Raw genomic sequence first — 17,822 nt, forward strand, 5'->3', positions numbered from 1 at the left:
TATTAATTTCTAATTTTTAAATAAAACTCATAGGGTTTTCTTATTATTTTTTTAGTTAATATTATTGGCACTTTATGACCTTTGTCTTCACCATTAAAGTCCTCTTTGTAAACAGGATTAGATCAAACAACTGGCCACTTCAGCCGCAGAAGCATTTATAGTTTAGTTGAATTCCCCTGTGTTCAAATCATATTTCTTCTGTTTTCATATGAATTACTCATAATTTATTGTAATGTGCCCCACAACAATTTAATAAGTGTACTAGCAGATTATATTAGAATTTAATAATTAATGGAATGACAGTAGAAATGTTAGAGGTATTACTTTACAATAGAAATCCCCACAGTGAATTTTCAGTTAGTTCAGATAATCTCCTGATGTATGTTAATCGCTACTCTTTCATGAGCTCAGACAAGGCCTCTAATGAAAGTTGTAAGCATGTTCAAATTAAATTTGAAGAGGTGGACTACAGTAATGCCTGTAAATTTAATCCCCAGTATGAGAGAGACGTAGACGTACTGGATCAGATCCAGCAAAGGGCCATGAAGATGATGAATGAATTGGAGCATCTCTCATATGAGGAGAGGCTGAGAGAGTTGAGTGTTTAGCCTGGAGAAAAGAAGGCTCAGGGGGGATCTTATCAATATGTGGAAATACCTAGTGGAGTGAGTAAAGATGAAGTTACTGACAGGACAAGAGGGAATAGGCACAAACTGAAGTACAAGAAATTACATTTAAAGATCAGAGAAGTCTTTTTTACTGTGAGGATGGTCAGTACTGGAATGGGTTTCCCAGGAGCCTCCATCCTTGGAGCTGCTCAAGACCTGACTGAACATTTTTTCTGAGCAACCTGATTTAGTTGGCCCTGCTCTGTCTGCAGGGGTGGTTGAACTAGGTGATCTCCAGAAGTCCCTTCTGACTTCAGCAATTATTTGGTTTATTCTAGATAAGTTAACTCTGCATTTAGCTAATTTCATTCTGTAATGATTTACTTGCATTTTGTATTTTACCCTTCTATGGATGATCTCCAGTTGATTGGATTCTTTTTTGAAGTAGGAAGTCCAAAACTAGACACAGTATTTCTGCTCATTAAGTGGCAGGCTACTGTTTTATCTCTGACATCCCTGTTTATAGCCTAGGATTAGATTTGCCATTTCATTTTCTTCCTTTTTTTTTTTTTTTTTCTTGAGAGCATTATGTTATTGACTTATATTCAGTTTGTTATTCGTTTTAATATTCCAGTTCTTTTCTATAGAACTGTTTAGTCAGGTACTCTCTTATCTCCTATTATACCAAATTCTTTAATTATTAAAATTATTAAAATGGAGGAATTAGCATGATAGAATTTGTAAAAGACAACATGCAAAAATTCTTTTAATTAGTTCATCAGCATCAGATACAATAAGGGTAGTCCTAGGTGTTGTGTTATGTATTGCTTTTATTGAAATGCATCATATTTATTTCTCTAGTATGTCGATGGACTTTTGAACTCCAGTTCTATCGTCTGAAGCACTTGCAACAGCTTTGTTTGTGGTATTTCTGTGTTATCATTCAGGTCATGAATATGCAATGATATCATAAGAAGAATTTACTTAATGAAAGCTTCTTAAGGGCTGATGAGGTTTTTTTTTGCTAGTTATGGCCTGTTCCTGGCTAGAGTTCTCCCAGTGGTCATGTCAGCAGCATACAGAAGTTGTTCTAGGATGAACGCTCAGTTTATCTTTACTGAGGTGTATTCGCCAAGTGTGTCCCACTGTTTTCTGAATATCTGTATATAGTACTTATATCTCGCAGGTGAATCTTCTCCATTTTCCCCCTAGTTAACTTGGGAATGAGTATGTTTTATATCTGCCTTCCAGTAGTGTGAACTATATAAACAAGTCTCTGCAATACCACTTCAATCATTATTTGATTATGTACTAAGATTTTAATTTCTTCCTGTTTATTTCCTCTATGTCTTGTAAAGTTTAGAGATATCTATGTGTTCAGAAGATTGAGCACTGTTTTCTTTGTTCTCCTTCCAGCAATCATATTCTTTATCTCAGAGCCTTCTCCCCGTTTTTGGGCATTTGTCCATGTCACTACACGTACACATATGGAGTTATGATGCCACCTCCCTGCTGATCCTTGTTTAAAACTGCTCTCCTCAATAATTCTTCCTTGTACAAGATGGACCTACCTTTGTTCATTTGTCCTCTGTGCCAGAACACCACCTTGTGGAAAAGGAAAGCAGAGCTTCATCTTTGCTTGGTTAGGAAGATTGAAACGACCTGAACCTCCAGTTTCTTCTCCCTTACTTTTGGGTCCTTTCAGTTACTTTTGAGCAGCTCTAGGTAATATTTGCCAGTGCTATTAGTGCCCATATGAATAAGCAGCGTGGAATTAAAATCAGAAGGCTGAAGGAAGCTCAGCACTTTTACTAGAAGTGGTGAAGCAGTGACAGAGCTTAAAAAAGTGTGTTTATTTAATTTGATTACATTTATGGTTAAGAAAATTATACTGCTCTAATTAAGGGTTACGAGGATTTTCTATAATAAATTTGAATTTTCAGCTATTTATAGCTCAGGGAAAATGTTTCCATACAGAAATTTGGCATTCGGTGTCTCAAGCTGAATGGTATGGTTTTCCTTTTCCTAATTTTTTAAAAAACACTCTTTGGCTGCATTCTGTTTTGAGGGAGGCAATTTTTCGTGGTTTTATATGCTTTTTGTTCTCCCTTGGCAAGGCTTGATACATGGAAAAAACAAATTTTCCAGGCTCTTAGTCTTTTATGTCAACTATTTCCTTTCTGATGTTTCAAACATTGTACTTTGGTAGTCATTACTTTTTAACAGAGCCACTATATAATTCAATAAGCAGTTACCTCTAGGTATCTACCATAACTACTTTTTATACTTTGTTATATAAAAATACTTCATATAATAAAATTTAGAAAACGATTTTTTCTGAAACAAAATTATTTAACTGACATGTTTAGTGTTTAATGTAAGTACTTGTGTATTTCTGTAAGGTTCCCCTTTTTTGGATTCTCTTAAAAAATAAAAATTATTTTTCATTTTCTATTTATTTCTATTTATTATCTGTAGACCATTTAATGCCATACTTGAAGGTGTTAAATTTCTCTAAGTTAGTCTCATAGTTTCTGAAAATCCTTCCTTTTGCCCAAGGGGATGGTGCACATTTGGAATCCTCCAGTTAGAGTTCAGGGAACTCAATCCCTCAATTCATGAAGCCTGAGTCCTGGTTAAGGTCTGATGCCATCCAGATAGTAAACAGAGAAGTGTTTAAACTTTGCATAAGTTCTTAAAGTCTTCAGTCTGTTCTGTGGATTTGAAGCTTGCCTAGTGAATGCAGATGGCATTGAGCCTGGCACAGAATGCGACTGGTGGCACAGAATATGACTGGTGGTTGAGGTAACTTCCTCAGCTGTGTTTCAAGCGATGTGCAAATATTCTCCAAGTGTGACATTGCGATCAGAAGACTTTCCAAGAAAGCATGGAGTCTCTTTTTTCTTCCTGACAGCACTGTCAAGTATATATCTCCAACATCTTGGAAGAATGTCCTAACACTTAGTTACAGAGTATTCATTAATAGGACAGGTAAGATTAAGGTTAAGAGGTACTCTGTTACTCCTCTGATTCAGCTTGGGCCACGGAATGGAAAAATGCTAGAGTCATTTTAGCAGGAGATGGTACATATATTCTCGTAGTCTCTAATTTGTTTCTGAGTTTTATCCAGTGATTATGCACTGTAAAATGCATAAATAGGACACAGGGGCCTGAACCTAAGTATTCTGCCTCCCTTTTGCTTGCTTGTTATCTGAGCTTCAGCAATGCAGCATGAGAGAAATTATTAATTATGATAGGAGAAAGATGATCAGAACAGAATTTGTGAGATGAGTAAGAAACCGTCTGAGGAGGAAATAAGAGATAATGTTGAAAGCAGATTTATTAGACCACAGAGGTATTGCTGGTGGAGTTCCTCTGGCGTTTTTTTAAAACGGTTTTCTTCTATAGTACTAACACATTTTTTTTGAGGTAATATGTGTTTGTGTTAAAATAAGATAATCATGTTAGTCCCAATGTTTTCACCAGAAAATATCAAGGTAGGAAGATCTGCTGATGAGAGAAAGACAGGAGACATTATCAGTACCGTACCGGATGCCACACAGGAGGAACTGAGTGACCTTGATGACAGCAGCAATCAACGTACTATAGATGAAACTAGGTGAAATTCAATGCAAAGCAAGACTCTTCTGGACACAGAGCCAAGGTGTTTACTCTAAGCTGTTAGTCCATCAGCTCAAAGAGATTTGTTTGTAGAACTGCCTTGAGGTTCCAGTACAGCCCTTGTGAGAGTCATGGTTCTTAGTGTCATGTTCAGGAACAGTGAATTCAAGTGGGGACTGAGCAGGGGGTGAGACACCTGGACTATGGCTCAGAAAGATTGTATGCCTGTAATATGACCAATGGAGAATAAAAATCAATACTTGAATGCCTTTCTGCAATGTCCTTTCCAAAATTCTGTCCCCTATGAAATCCAGGGCTGCAGACAACCCCTGAATGGCTGTGTGAATGGCTCCTGCACGTGCTGTAGCTGTGTGAACTGTTCTGTAAAGACAGGTACAGCTTTTTGATTTCAGCAAAAGTTTTACCACAGTAGGAACTGAATAGGATTTACAGGATTTGGCCTAGAAATTGAACATTTTTGCCACTGAAGTTTTATGGACATTTTCCATGCTCTCGATTAAGCTTTGGTTCACGTAATCTATTTTAGCTCCTTTTTTTTTTTTTTTTTTTTTTATCCCAGTCACAGCTTTACTCATAGCACAGCTGTGGCATTTGTCTTGTAACACGAAGGATCTGATAATCATGAAATAACGCAGATTTATGCCCGTAGTGCTGAAGCGGTGCCATATTTGTGAAAATAACTTAAAAAAAGAGAAACAATATGCAGCAGATGTGAAGGTTTTACCTTCACATTTAAGTAGGTTTATACTGTCAGCGAGTGTGGGCTTAGCACAGCCTGACAGAGTTTTAACTTACCAGATGTTCCACGTGATCAAATAGATACTATACAGCTGTTTCCCATTGTTTTTACTGGGCTCAGTTAAATACACAGTAAATGCTCCGAAATATGTTTATTGTGTTTTGGCCAGTGCTGTAGAGATCTTACTTTTATCCATGGGCACCGAGAATGCAGGGATAACTGAAGTTGCTGTAGGATTGCTCATTTTCCATTACTGTGAGGAGAAATTAGTGGCCATTTGGTTGAAGCAAGCCTGATGTTACTAGCCTGGGAGGGATGAAAAATGGGTGTTTCATCTGATTGTGGATGATGTGAGATTAAGCGGCTGTATTTATGCACTGCAGAAGTGACTTCTGGTCTCCGGGCGGGGCTGTGACTCCCACGGGTGGGAGCCGTCCCCCTGAGCTGGGAGTGTCATCCTTCCCGTGGCAATTAACTCTTGAGGAGGTGGTGGGTGCAGCAGGAGCAGCCGTCCTACAGGTAGCTTGTGCTAATCCTGGAACGGGCTTTCAGCACTGGCATGTTGAAAAGGTGGTCCTGCTCTGGCAGGGGGGTTGGACTAGATGATCTTTCAAGGTCCCTTCCAACCCCTAACATTCTGTGATTCTGTGAATGGAGACATTGGGTCGGATTCTGTATTCATTGCAATACAGGAAACAGGGCGTCACCTCCTGAGCAGTATGCCCCAGGTTGGCCACTTGATGTGTTTTTAAAGACAGACAACTTTTGGGGATCAGTCTAAATAACTGTTTTGAACTGTTTCAGGACTCAAAGGCCCAGGTTATGTTAACTGCCACACCTGTCAAATTGATTCAATAACAGTACAGCTAAATAATAAAAAAGGAAGTTTCATTTCCCTTCACCTGCTTTTCTGCTCTTGTTTCTTCTTCCTTCCCCTCCAACTCCCTGTACTCTCCTTAGCCCTTTGACCTTACCGCTGCCTGCCTTCCCTCCTGTCACCATCAGCCTCTGGCCTTTCCAGAGCTGCTTTTACACCTGGAAAATTCTTTTTCTTGTCTACCAGGGGCCTTCCTTGTTCTCCTTTAAATCCTTCTTTAAAACCGTCGTCTTCAGGCAGAGGAATTACTTTCATCTTTCATTAATAATCTCTTCAACATTTCTTGACTGTTCTGTGTTTTTTCAGATTTATAGCCTAGTCTTGCAAATGTTTACAGAGAAGTAACTGTTCAGTTAAATTGAGAACATTCAGTCAGAAGTTCGGAGGCCTGGATTGTTCATTGGAAAGCTTTTTGAAATGGGAATATTTTTCACTCTGTAAAACACAATGTTCATTTACGGTTTTATGTACATTTTTATGATAAACATTTGTGGCCTCAGAGGAGCAGTGGAACATGCACACAGATAACTTCTGCTTTTAACTTTTATTCCCTAACTCAAGGTGTGGAACATGTTCTCATAGATTTTTAAAGGCCGTGAGCAAACTTAATGTTGACAATATGACTTTATACCCAGAATCATATGAGGGGACAAGTACAAGCTGTACCTTTGATCTTGGTGACCTTCGTTGTTTTGTAGTTCAGTATTGATTTTTATTTCAGGAATCTCAAGCATCTGGACTGCCTGAGTACATAAAGATTGTAGAAGTTGGGCCAAGGGATGGATTACAAAATGAAAAGGTAGTTTTTCTCTTTTTTTTTTTTTTTGGTGTGTGTTTTGACATGGATATCAGTGTTGTCTTCATTGTGTAAAATATGTACGTCCTACTACTCATGTTTCTTCCACTTTGTACTATAAATATATTTATTTCTTTTCATATTGATGATTATTTTATATATTAGAATAAAAGTGTATTACTATTTAGCCAGATGTTAAATCTCGATTTCTTTCCATGCTTGGTTAACTAGCCTTTCTGTTATTTAACTGCCATTTCTTTTTCTGGAATTTGTCTTGTCATTCAATAACATTCTGTCATGACATAATTGGTAAATGCCATGAAGCACTGGCTATCTTCGTTATATGTGTTTGTGCTATAAGTGCTACTATAATAGAAACAGTACAATAGGTTTTGTCATTCTTCCTGCTGAACAGGCATGGGAAAAAAAACAAATTACTCTCTTGATAATATTATTTGCCTGAAGGGTAGTAGGGAAGCATGAAGGAAAACTGAAAGAGACTATGTAAAATAGGATATATGTATCAAAACAGTCATGTTTCCACAAACAGGAGGATAAGTTTACATGTATTGTTACTGATATCAAAGATGTTAGCAGTATTAACAGATGGAATTATTCTGCCTCAGCTGTGGAGCTTTTTTTCCCCCAGTTTCCTCTGGTTGGACTATTCTGTGTTACTATTTCCTTTGTCACTTCTTTGCTAGGTTGGTGTTTGGTTGCTAATAATTAGTGAGGCCAGATCTGTAACCAGTTACACAAAAGTGCTTCCTCATTCTTTTGTGGTGTACAAAAAATGGAGTAGGATCACATTTACTGCCTAGTGCTTTCCTTATGCGGTAGCTTCCTACTATCAAGAACAGTATAGTTCTGGTGTAATGTATGAGTATAGTTCATTATTTTTTTAAAAAAAGTATTGATTATGTACTGTGAACATTTAGCTTAGAAAAGTTTCTTACTGCATGAAATACTTCACTATAGTATGTCTCCATGTCCATAGGTGATAGTCCCAACTGATATCAAAATTGAGTTAATCAACCGCCTTTCCAAAACAGGCCTGCCTGCAATAGAAGTGACCAGTTTTGTTTCCTCCAAATGGGTGCCTCAGGTATGTAAAATCATCAGCATTCAGAACTATTTCAGTTTAAATGTCACTCCATGAAGTGGAGTTTTCCAGTAGTATAGCCTGTATAATTATATGAGTAAATGGGACTGAAATAATGTTGTTTATTTGTAAAATTGGATGCTGTTGTCAGACACCATTTACGCGTTTCAAGTTTTATGCTTTTATTCAGGTCAGCTGAAGTTGGCCTAATTATTAAAGAGTAACCAAAATTCAAGTAAAGCTGGTAAGCTGAGAAGAAAGCTGGTTAAATCCCTAACTCATCAGCAGCAAGAGCAGGTTGCTGCAGAAGGAAGCCGAGCACGATAACGAGGGGAGCAGAGGTTGTAGCCTTGTTGACCAAAGGGCAGTCCAACAGTCTGTCAGAGCGGAGCAAGTCTGGTGAGGGTAACCAGGACAGCCAAGAGTGCACATATTCTGGTGAGTCCACAGTGATGCAGCAGGTCCCAAGTTAAGCCGGAAGTCAAGCCTGGGAGGCAAAGTCAGGATCCAGCCAGTAAGGCACGTGGCCAAGCACGGGCTTGGCTGCTGCTGTGCATCTGCGCTGTTTGTCAGGCAGGGATGAAGCATGAGAGTGTCTCAGCTTAAAAGTTGCTGTAAAGTAACTTTTGCTGTGAAGTTGAGTGAAAAGGGAGTGTAGGCCACATTAAGATTTCATAACAGAGCTGATGGGGGAGCCTGTGCTGATCTGCTTTTCAGCTTTTATCGATGAGGTCCAGGGCTGATTGAGGCTTCTCAAGTTGCTGTCTTCCTATCAATGAGCTGGCCTTGAGTGCAGGCAGTTAAGGTCTTAGGAGGGGAGCACTCCAGGCCCCGAAAAACAGAAATGCTAGGAGTACAATTTGCCATGAATACTACGTAAGGTGTGAGAAATCTTAAATATTGTTATTGCTCTCCAAACATAAATAATTTAGCAGGTGATTCCCAGTTTTCCCCTTGCAGCAGGAGGGTGGGGATTTGTATGTCTGTGTATGTGCACAGGACAGCCATAAATGGGGAATGAGAGAACAGGTCACAGGATGCTGAGCAGGGATAAGAGGTGTGGGGCCGATGGATCAACACTACAAGTAAAGGGCAACTGGGTTACAGGATGCTGAGTGTAGACATCATGATAAAGATTTGAGAATATGAAGCAGTTGGGATGCGGAGTACTGAGTTTGAGTGTCTAGATGAACAGCAGTGGGGCTGTTCTGGGGACAGTCATGGTGGAGGGGACTTCTTGTGGAAGCAACACCAATTCAGAGACGTAGAATCAGGGCAGGAAAACCTAGATGCACAGGGCTTGTGCTCCTTAGGATCAAACCAAGGGAGTAGATTCCCCAGGCCTGCGGGTTGTGTGGACTGCCGTGGAAACTTGACTCTTCCCTGAAGCCAAACACCATTTTTGAATGTCTGCTGCACTTAGTACATTTTTTGTGTACCTATCCACCATGCAGTCCTCCTTTTCCAAACACTAAGATAAACACATACACATACAAACACATGCATGCTTACATGTTGGAGGATTCTAGTTAAGGAGAGATGTTGCAAATTCTATCCTGGTTTTGCTCACGAAGGGGCGGTGACTTTTTGCAGTTAATAATGTAGAGAAAATTCTTTACAATCAATGTTAGCGTTGTACTGTAGAATGGAGGCAAAGAAAGTGCTGGCGCATTTTATTTTGCTCTTAATTTATGTAAACATTCAGTTGTAACTAAAGAATTGGGACAGTGACACATCATTAATATAATTTACTATTGTTCCTACCTCTTTTCTACTCTTCTGAGAACTAAGTCATCTATGTAAAAAAGAAAGGTGGCATACCTTTTTTTCTTTTTCCCTAAATGAAATTTCATTTTCCACATTTGGAGCTGTGTTTGGAAGATCTAAATTTGGGACTTATATATATGTAGTAGTAGTTAGGCATGTTAGTTATTTTCCAGATCTAGCACTCTATCAAAAGCCATACTGAGTTTTGATGAATCGTAATAATTTGCTCATTGTTTTTCCAAAATTGATTTTTACATTTGGTGCAATTCAGCAGAAATCCTAGCATTTCTGAAGTCGGCAGCAAAACTACATTGGCATTAGGAATGCCAGGTTTTCATTTGAGATTTAACACTGCAAATTCAGGCTTAGCCCTGAAGTATACTGTGTAGGTCTTGTATGTGCAAACTTAATTATTCTTTGCAAGTGAGGAAAGAAGTCAATACTTGTCTGTATCATTTAAATGAGTTTTCAAGAAATTATGCACTTTTTTGCACAGAAACATTTGAGTACTTGTATGTTTAGTAAGGTCCACACAAGTTATTTACAAAGTAAAACATGAGATGAATTCATTTGAGAAAATACTTCAGTTTTTAACATTGTTGCACATCTTCTGTCAAAGCATACATAAAGTTTGTCCGTTTTAAACTGAGAATACGCCCTGGGCCTGGAGTGTATTCCAGGCTTTCCTCCGAGAAAAACATAGCCTGATCACGCTTATTCGTGAGTTAGCAGAGCAAACTGTGCAGCATTCTGAGGGACTCTATTTCAGTGCTCTCAGAATCACCAGGGAAGGGTCTAAAGGAAGTATAATAGGAAGGGGGAAGAGAACAGCAACAATGCAGAATTTTTCTGGTGTCAATGCAGGGGCAATGATATTGTGCCTGTTAAAAGCGACTGGGCTGTTTTTCCAAGTGCCATGAAACTTTGACAGTTACAGCAACAGAGAATAATGTAGGTTTTTAGACATTAGGAGGGAAAGTCTGAAGCAAAGGTGGATTTCTTCCTTTCTTGTTTCATTATTCCCTTTTCCTGTGAGCCATTAGGAGTACCAAATTTAGCACAGCTCTGTCAGTTTGGGCAAAAATGAACAATCCCTTCTTATCTTAAATTAATGTCTGAATACTTTATTTTAATGGCTTAATTTGTGTTTAAAATATTTTTTATTTAAAAGATAAGATTATGCTGCTTTGATAGGGGGTGAAGTCTTGACTTTGTCTTTTCTTTGCTCTTTTCATTTTTTTCGTAGGTCATGGGAATAGAATTCATGGTTATGTTTAGATCACTCATTCACTTATTTCTTTTTTTAGTATTTTAAAGCTCTTTTGTGGTTTCCCATCCACTGTTTTTTTTGGCAGAGATTTTTTTACTGAAGAAAGCTAAAAGAAAAAGTTCCACAGTAGCAAGATGCCATATAAAACAGGATCCCACACCTATAACCTAAACAGCCAAAAATTATAAATACCTACCATTAGAAAGCTTATTTTTAAAGAAATTTGGAAAAGAAATATTTTATTACAATTTAAAATCTTATTACATGCAGTATGAGTTAAAATGGGATTTTACTTACAGGAAAAATAGTAACGGGACAAATGTAATACATATAATATTATGTGAATCTGGCAGCTCTATACTGGTTGAAAAACTCTCATTTTGGTTTTCTAGTATATTTTAAGTCAGGCTATAATTTTAAAATGTGGAATTAGTTCCAGCATTTGCCATTTAATTAATCATTTGGTTTCAAACGTTCTTCATTGCCCTGAGAACTGTAGAGGCTATTTATATTAAATTAAGGAACGAAAATTAGTTCTTAAAAAACAAAGGCATTACCAAATGCTTTTTTTGTGAGGTTATCAGACATGTTAGGTGGTCACACTGATTTAATTTATGTAGAAGCAATTACAAGAAGTTGCTTTGTGCCATCACTTTGTTTCCTGATGAGAAATGAGTTGAGTCTGGCTGTAAGACACTTTTCGTACTGTATACCAGCTTCCTTATAGATACATGTTGGGCTTACATTTCAGGAGGCATACATGCATTTTTAATTTTATATTTTTAATCCACTCATTTTTGTAGTAGGAAACCAGTGACAGGAAGATTCCAGGTTGCCAGTAGTATTGTCATTTAATAACCTGATATAATTTAATATTGCACATTTAGAATTGTGGTACTGCAAAGCTATCAATAAGGTATCCGTTGAAAATAAGAAGTAACAAAAGCTTTGTAGTTCATGTATCTTATGGTACTCCTCAAATGACTTGTCATCACTGTGGAAAGAATCAGAAATCCAATTAACATTGTTTGCTTGGAAGATTTGCTTTTACGAAAGCTGATTAAAAAAACATTTAAAGTACACTATTCTTTTTTAAAACTCAAAATCTGTAAGGCGTGAAATATGAGGGGTTCGTTGTGTTAACTGTATCATTTTCAGGCATGCACACCATTAAAATTAAACTCATTTTTCCTCCACATCTTTCAAGAAATACTCTTGTCTAGATAATCTACAGTTCATTACATTAATAAGCCTTTGATTCATCTTCTTGATTCGTACATGGAGTATATTTAATCTTAAGTGAGAAAAGTGTAAGAATATCTTAAAGAGACAGTTTCTTTTGTGAGTGGAGAATAAGGAAAACAAATGCTTGAATAAAGTCATCTTTGACCTTTGCTATGACAAAGAATTATTTTCTTCTTTTGAAAGAAAATTCTGAGTGCATTAAAATGTTACACTATGCAGAGAACCGGATTTTGCTATATTTTTAAGGATAGACTTCTCATTAGTCTCTTCAAAAACGCTGATTACGACGCCGAGTAATTCACTTTCACTTATCCTTAAGATGGTGAAGTTGCATTTGTCAGTGATGAAGTTTTCAAGATTTGAATGGTTTTAAAATGTTCATTGTTCTGTTAATTCCACTTATTGAATCCATTGAGGTAAGTTTAAAGTTGCAACAACAGTTGATGATCAGCATGATCACAGGTCTATCAATTTGTGAAACAAATTTTGTTTTTACAGATGCACACAGAAAGAAACACTGTAGAAATCTTAGCCTCAATTCTATATTCATATAGAACTGGAAAGCTTGCAACTCAAATACTCAAAAGTTAAGAAATCCAAAAAAAGAGAGCTTGTACCTGTGCTGTTACACTTTTTGTATGAACTGTATACCTAATGAAGGCAAAAACACAGTCTAAAACAATTTCTGCTTAGCTATGTAAAATCAGAAAATAATTGCTGTTCAATACAAATTCTTTGTATATTTTAGATGGCAGATCACAAAGAAGTAATGAGGGGCATCGAGCGGCATCCTGGAGTCCAATATCCTGTTCTCACGCCTAATCTTCAAGGTTTCCATTCTGCTGTAAGTGCCTTCATGAAGATGTCCACAAGTACCTCTTGCATGTTTCAGACACTTTCAGTTCAGTACCATCAACTCACTATTTAATGTCATACAACCTGTTCTGTTAGAACTAACCTATAGTTTTTTTAACCAGAATCTCTCTGTTTTCATTGTGAAAAATGGGCAAATTCACAGAATGATGTTAAGCTCTATATATTCATATTTTAATGGAAGTATTAATCAAACAGTCTTCGCACGTTCCCATAAACAATGTTTGTGTCTAAAAAGAAAGACAGTTCCTTCTCCTTCTTTGACTTGTTGGCCCTAGAAAAGTTTCTGAAGTTTTCTTATTGGAAAGTAGTGAAGAAGAGTGAGGAAAGAGTCATTTAAATGAAAATGCTCTATAGGAATGTATTAGTTTTCTTAAATTCTGCATTTCCTTTTGGTAGAGTTTGAAAGTTTAAATTGTTTCAGTTCATACAAAATAAATATTCAAAAATATAGACTCAAAGTGTTTGGAATTTTGAAAATGAAGTTTAGTCTTCTTAAAACATACATATTGATAGTCAAATCTTTACAGTTCTTTGTTTTCTGAAAAATTTTCATGGTTCTATGCTTTTGACTTGATGTAGGACAAGCCATGTAGTATAAAAAAGTATACTGCTTGATCGACATTTGTGGTGTAATCTGTCATTCAGTTTCTATACTGCATATGAAATCTCTGTTAAGAGTCCTGTACATAGGCGAGTTGACTAACAATAATCAGATTTATAGTTCCACAACTTTGTGTGCGATAGTAGCTTGTATGAATTGAGTTAAATCTGCTATATCGCTATACCATATTTAGTGATACAATGAAAGGAAAACAGTGAAAAAATAGTTGTAGGTGATTGCTGAGTTCTTTCTTGTAGCTATTTTTTTTTCTTCCTTCTCTTTGAAAGGGTATTTGTTGCTGTAAGGGTTGCTCAAGCTTAGACATCCTGCAGAAGCAGAGAGTAAGAGGAAAAGCTCCATTCTTTTTCGTAGAACAAGAATATTATTCTCACTGAAGAGTGAGAATTAAGCAGCTGTTCTCCTAAGCTTAAATGTTTTCTTCTCCTATCATTTGGCTTTCAGCATCCTAGTTTGCCTCATGTTACTTGATTTACTGAGCACTGAGGTACAGAGTACAAGCTCAGGCTAATTGCCCCTTCAGTGAAGTCACCACATTTACACATTTTCTAGACTGGTATTTGCTCTGAGACTTTTTCTCAGCAGACTCACAGACACATTTTCCATATTACTCATATCAGCTATGACACCAAGACCAATGGAGTTCTTGATCCTAGAGCTGGCTCTTAACAAGGAAATCCCTGTTAATTATTGTTGCTGCTCTAGGCACACACAGTCACAGAGCTTTCCTAAGCCTGAAAATGACTTCCTGGCATTCACGAGGAACAGGCTTTGTACAGAGGATAGATATTTCAGAGTTGTTATGTGATCTTTTCCTTTTCTGAAAAATGAATATAAGTATCAATCATTTTTATTTTCATAGTTGGTTCATGTGATTTTCACATCTTAATACCTTTACCATTTATTGCTTTAAAAATATGTTTACCTAATTGCTAAGAAGAGGAAGGAAATATGCCGTAGTGAATGAACTCAAAATTTGATTCAATCTGTTTGTATTCAATAGATTTAAAAAAAAAATGGAACAAAACTTATATTTTAGATATGGATGATATAATGTACCTTAAAATTCTAGAATGCTTTACAGAATTAAATGCTTGATCTAATCTTTTAATATAGTGTTATGATTCTGTTTTATTGAAATGTATTTTTCAGATTGCAGCAGGGGCTACAGAAGTCTCAGTGTTTGGTGCAGCATCTGAATCTTTTAGCAAAATGAATATTAATTGCTCAATTGAAGAAAGCATAGAAAAATTTGAAGAAGTTACTAAGTCTGCAAGGAATATGAATATTCCAGTGCGTGGGTAAATATAAAGATTCTTATGTAATACAGAGTTATTGGAGTCACTGTTACAGCGGGTATTTTTGGTGCCAGTATACTACCAAATTTTTGCATCTTAGATGAAATAATAGTCTTTATTCTGCCTTTTTTTTTTTAAAGATTGAATATATTTAGTAATTTTGCTCTGTGTTTTGTAACTGCTAATGGTGATTAGTTTTCTCTGGAAATTGAAAAAAAAAAGCCGCATGTACCCATTTTATTCTACAAATTAATTTTTATCATCACAGATGATGACAGAATAAAATTTATTTTGTGCTGCTGAGAACATAACACTGTTGTCTGCACCTTAAAAAATACCCTGCATACTTTTGTTTTATTATAGTATTGATAATGTATCACTTCATACATTGTAGAATCGAGGTATAAAAATGATAAACTTACTCCTAAGGAAAAAATATATTCTTTATAAAAGTTATTTTGAAAAGTCAAGGCATTGAAGTGTTCGGAGTCTCTAGTGCATGAAACTCTGCAGTTGTCTAGTATTTATCTTTCTCTAGAGTGCCTTGATAGGACAAGGAGTGATGGTTTTAAACTAAAGGAGGGTATGTTTAGACCAGATATAAAGAAGAAATTTTTTATGATGAGAATAGATAGAGGTAGATACCTCAGAAACATAACTCCTTGAAAACCTGTCTGGGAATAAACACTGGGAGCTCTCTTTCCTCCAGAAATAGTGATGAGATAATACTACTGCTCACTTTTTGCACAACAGCATGGTAGTTTGAGCATTTGCCTTGAAAAAGGGAGATCTGACGTCTAGTTATACCTCAGTTGCAGAGGATCACATAACAGAATGGTTTAGGTTGAGAGGACCTCTGGAGGCCATCTTGTCTACCCCAAGGGTTTTAACACACACACACATCCAACCAAGGATAGCTCGTAAATGCTTGGATCCTTTTTCCCTGGCCTGGTTATATGTTTCAGATTGAATATTATTAAATAGAGAAGTAAGGACTTTCACTGTATGAAGAAACAATAACTTGTACCAGAGTTTAAATACTCTTATCTAGCTGGTAATCTGTCAGGTGGAGTAAGGGGTTGCCTTCCTGAGCAACTTCTCTTATAAGGGGTCTGTTGTTTAGAAGGTCTCTGCCACCACTGTTTGCCACATTTTTCTGAAACTAAATTCTGAGCTGAGAATGTAACTAGCAATTTGAGTTCTCCAGGAGGATTAAGCTCAGGGATGCCTGAATTTAAGGTCCCAGATAGGTGTGGATAAGGGAATAGGCAGTCAATTCAGAAAAGACAGCATGTCTGTAGCAACAAACCTTAGGCACTGGTGTACATTTTTACACTAAACTTTTGTTTTCTGTTTTTCTTGGATGTTTAGGCATGTCAGGCAATATTTTCTGTTTCTTATTCCTGTATTTCACTAACAAATGAGAAAGCAGAAAGGGAAGGCATATAGAGAGAGTAAGAAGAAGGAGGCAGAAAATGATCAAACAGAAGAGCACAAAAAAGGAAAAATATTATTATTATAATTAATAAAAAGAAGGAAAACAAAGCAGGGAGGTACAAAGAGAGGAGTAGCCAGAACCAGGTAATGAAGCAAGCAGAAAAAACAGCATTACAGAGGTGAAGAGAAATGAGATAATTGAGCTCAGAGAAACTACAATCAGATTATGTTTTGAAAGTGCTTACTTTGTGCATCCGGTACAAAGATCTGTAATTTCACTTCAGTATGCAAACCTAGGCAAACTTCACACAGTACATGCAGGATGATTTTATTGAGCCTGTTGTGCCAGGTGCAGTATGTCACACAACGCTTCAACAGCGGACTGCTTATTGTTAGATGTGCTACAAAATGAACAGATTTGAAGCTGTGAAGGAAAGTGATGTAAGTTCACTTCAGCTATGGCTTTCTTCCTTAGGCTTACAGGTCTAAGAAAAGCAAATCATTCAGAAGTAGGAAGCCATTGACAGAATAATATGATTTGTGGGATTATAACCAAGTAAAGAATCCAATTAAAGAGGATAAGTATATTGAAGAGAAACTACATTTATGTTTATGTTACAGGATATTAACTTGGGAACTGATTTATCCAGTGAAAATTAGAGGTTGAGGCATCAGGAGATAAGATGCTGGACTAACATTACACTTCAACAAATCAAAAATTTTAGGAGAGGATCTAGTATAAGACAATAATAAAGTAGCTAAACTGCTAAAAATCTGCTGAGAATCTCAGTTGCAGAATATGGAGCCTTATTTCATACCAAAAAAACCCCTAATAATTCTGGGTATCTAAAACATCTATTGAACATGGATTTCAGTAAATATACCGAAATAAATATTTCAGTGAAAATACCGAAAAGAAAGTTTTGGGCATGCTAGTAAGAAGATAAAAGAGAATTGGTTAACACAGTCTGTTTGGACTTCGAGTGCACTTTTAAAAAATCCCTCCCAGGGAGATTTTGAGGAGGCAAATCGGTAATTAATGAGAAATAAAATGTTGCTATGATTCAGAGTCTAGACAAATATGTTTTCAAGAGAATAATTACCAATTATTTTGATACATTGAGTCTTCTTCCTGCATGTTCATACTCTTTCAAATGCACTCCTCATGGGTTGCAGAAATACAGGATCTGTAGGAAGCATTGAGACAGGATGCTTGCTCAGAAATAATTTTTAAAAAGGATTGTTTAATGTCCATATACCCCAGTACTTTCTTTTAAGCTCCAGTGTACTGTCTTTTGTTGAGTAGAATTCTGAACACCAGAAAAATAATAGCAGGAGCATGAACTTAGAAATGCAGAATTCAGAAGGACGTTTTTTAATGGTAGATCTCTTAGCAGTTGAACAAAGCTCTAGAAGGTGGACTTAAAACTTTTAATTAGTTAGAAAATGAAAAAATACCCATAAAGAAGGAGCATCAGTTTTGTGCCAAATCCAGGAAGTAAATAAATGTGTATACAACATTTCAGTTGCTTGTGAGGGGTACGAT

The 17,822-nt window shown here is 36.6% G+C and overlaps 1 protein-coding gene across 1 annotated transcript in view; it reads left to right on the forward strand.

The window, feature by feature from the left end:
* HMGCLL1 (3-hydroxy-3-methylglutaryl-CoA lyase like 1) overlaps positions 1 to 17,822 on the forward strand; it is a 78,395-nt gene that overhangs the window by 16,479 nt on the left and 44,094 nt on the right. The window contains exons 2-5 of the mRNA XM_086461519.1: positions 6,588 to 6,665; positions 7,660 to 7,767; positions 12,795 to 12,890; positions 14,694 to 14,842. Of these exons, the coding sequence (XP_086317645.1) occupies positions 6,588 to 6,665; positions 7,660 to 7,767; positions 12,795 to 12,890; positions 14,694 to 14,842 (431 nt within the window). The remainder of the gene's footprint in view (positions 1 to 6,587; positions 6,666 to 7,659; positions 7,768 to 12,794; positions 12,891 to 14,693; positions 14,843 to 17,822) is intronic.

This window comes from Leptosomus discolor, chromosome 2, assembly GCF_034619465.1.
Source record: "Leptosomus discolor isolate bLepDis1 chromosome 2, bLepDis1.hap2, whole genome shotgun sequence".
NCBI classification, from domain to species: domain Eukaryota; kingdom Metazoa; phylum Chordata; class Aves; order Leptosomiformes; family Leptosomidae; genus Leptosomus; species Leptosomus discolor.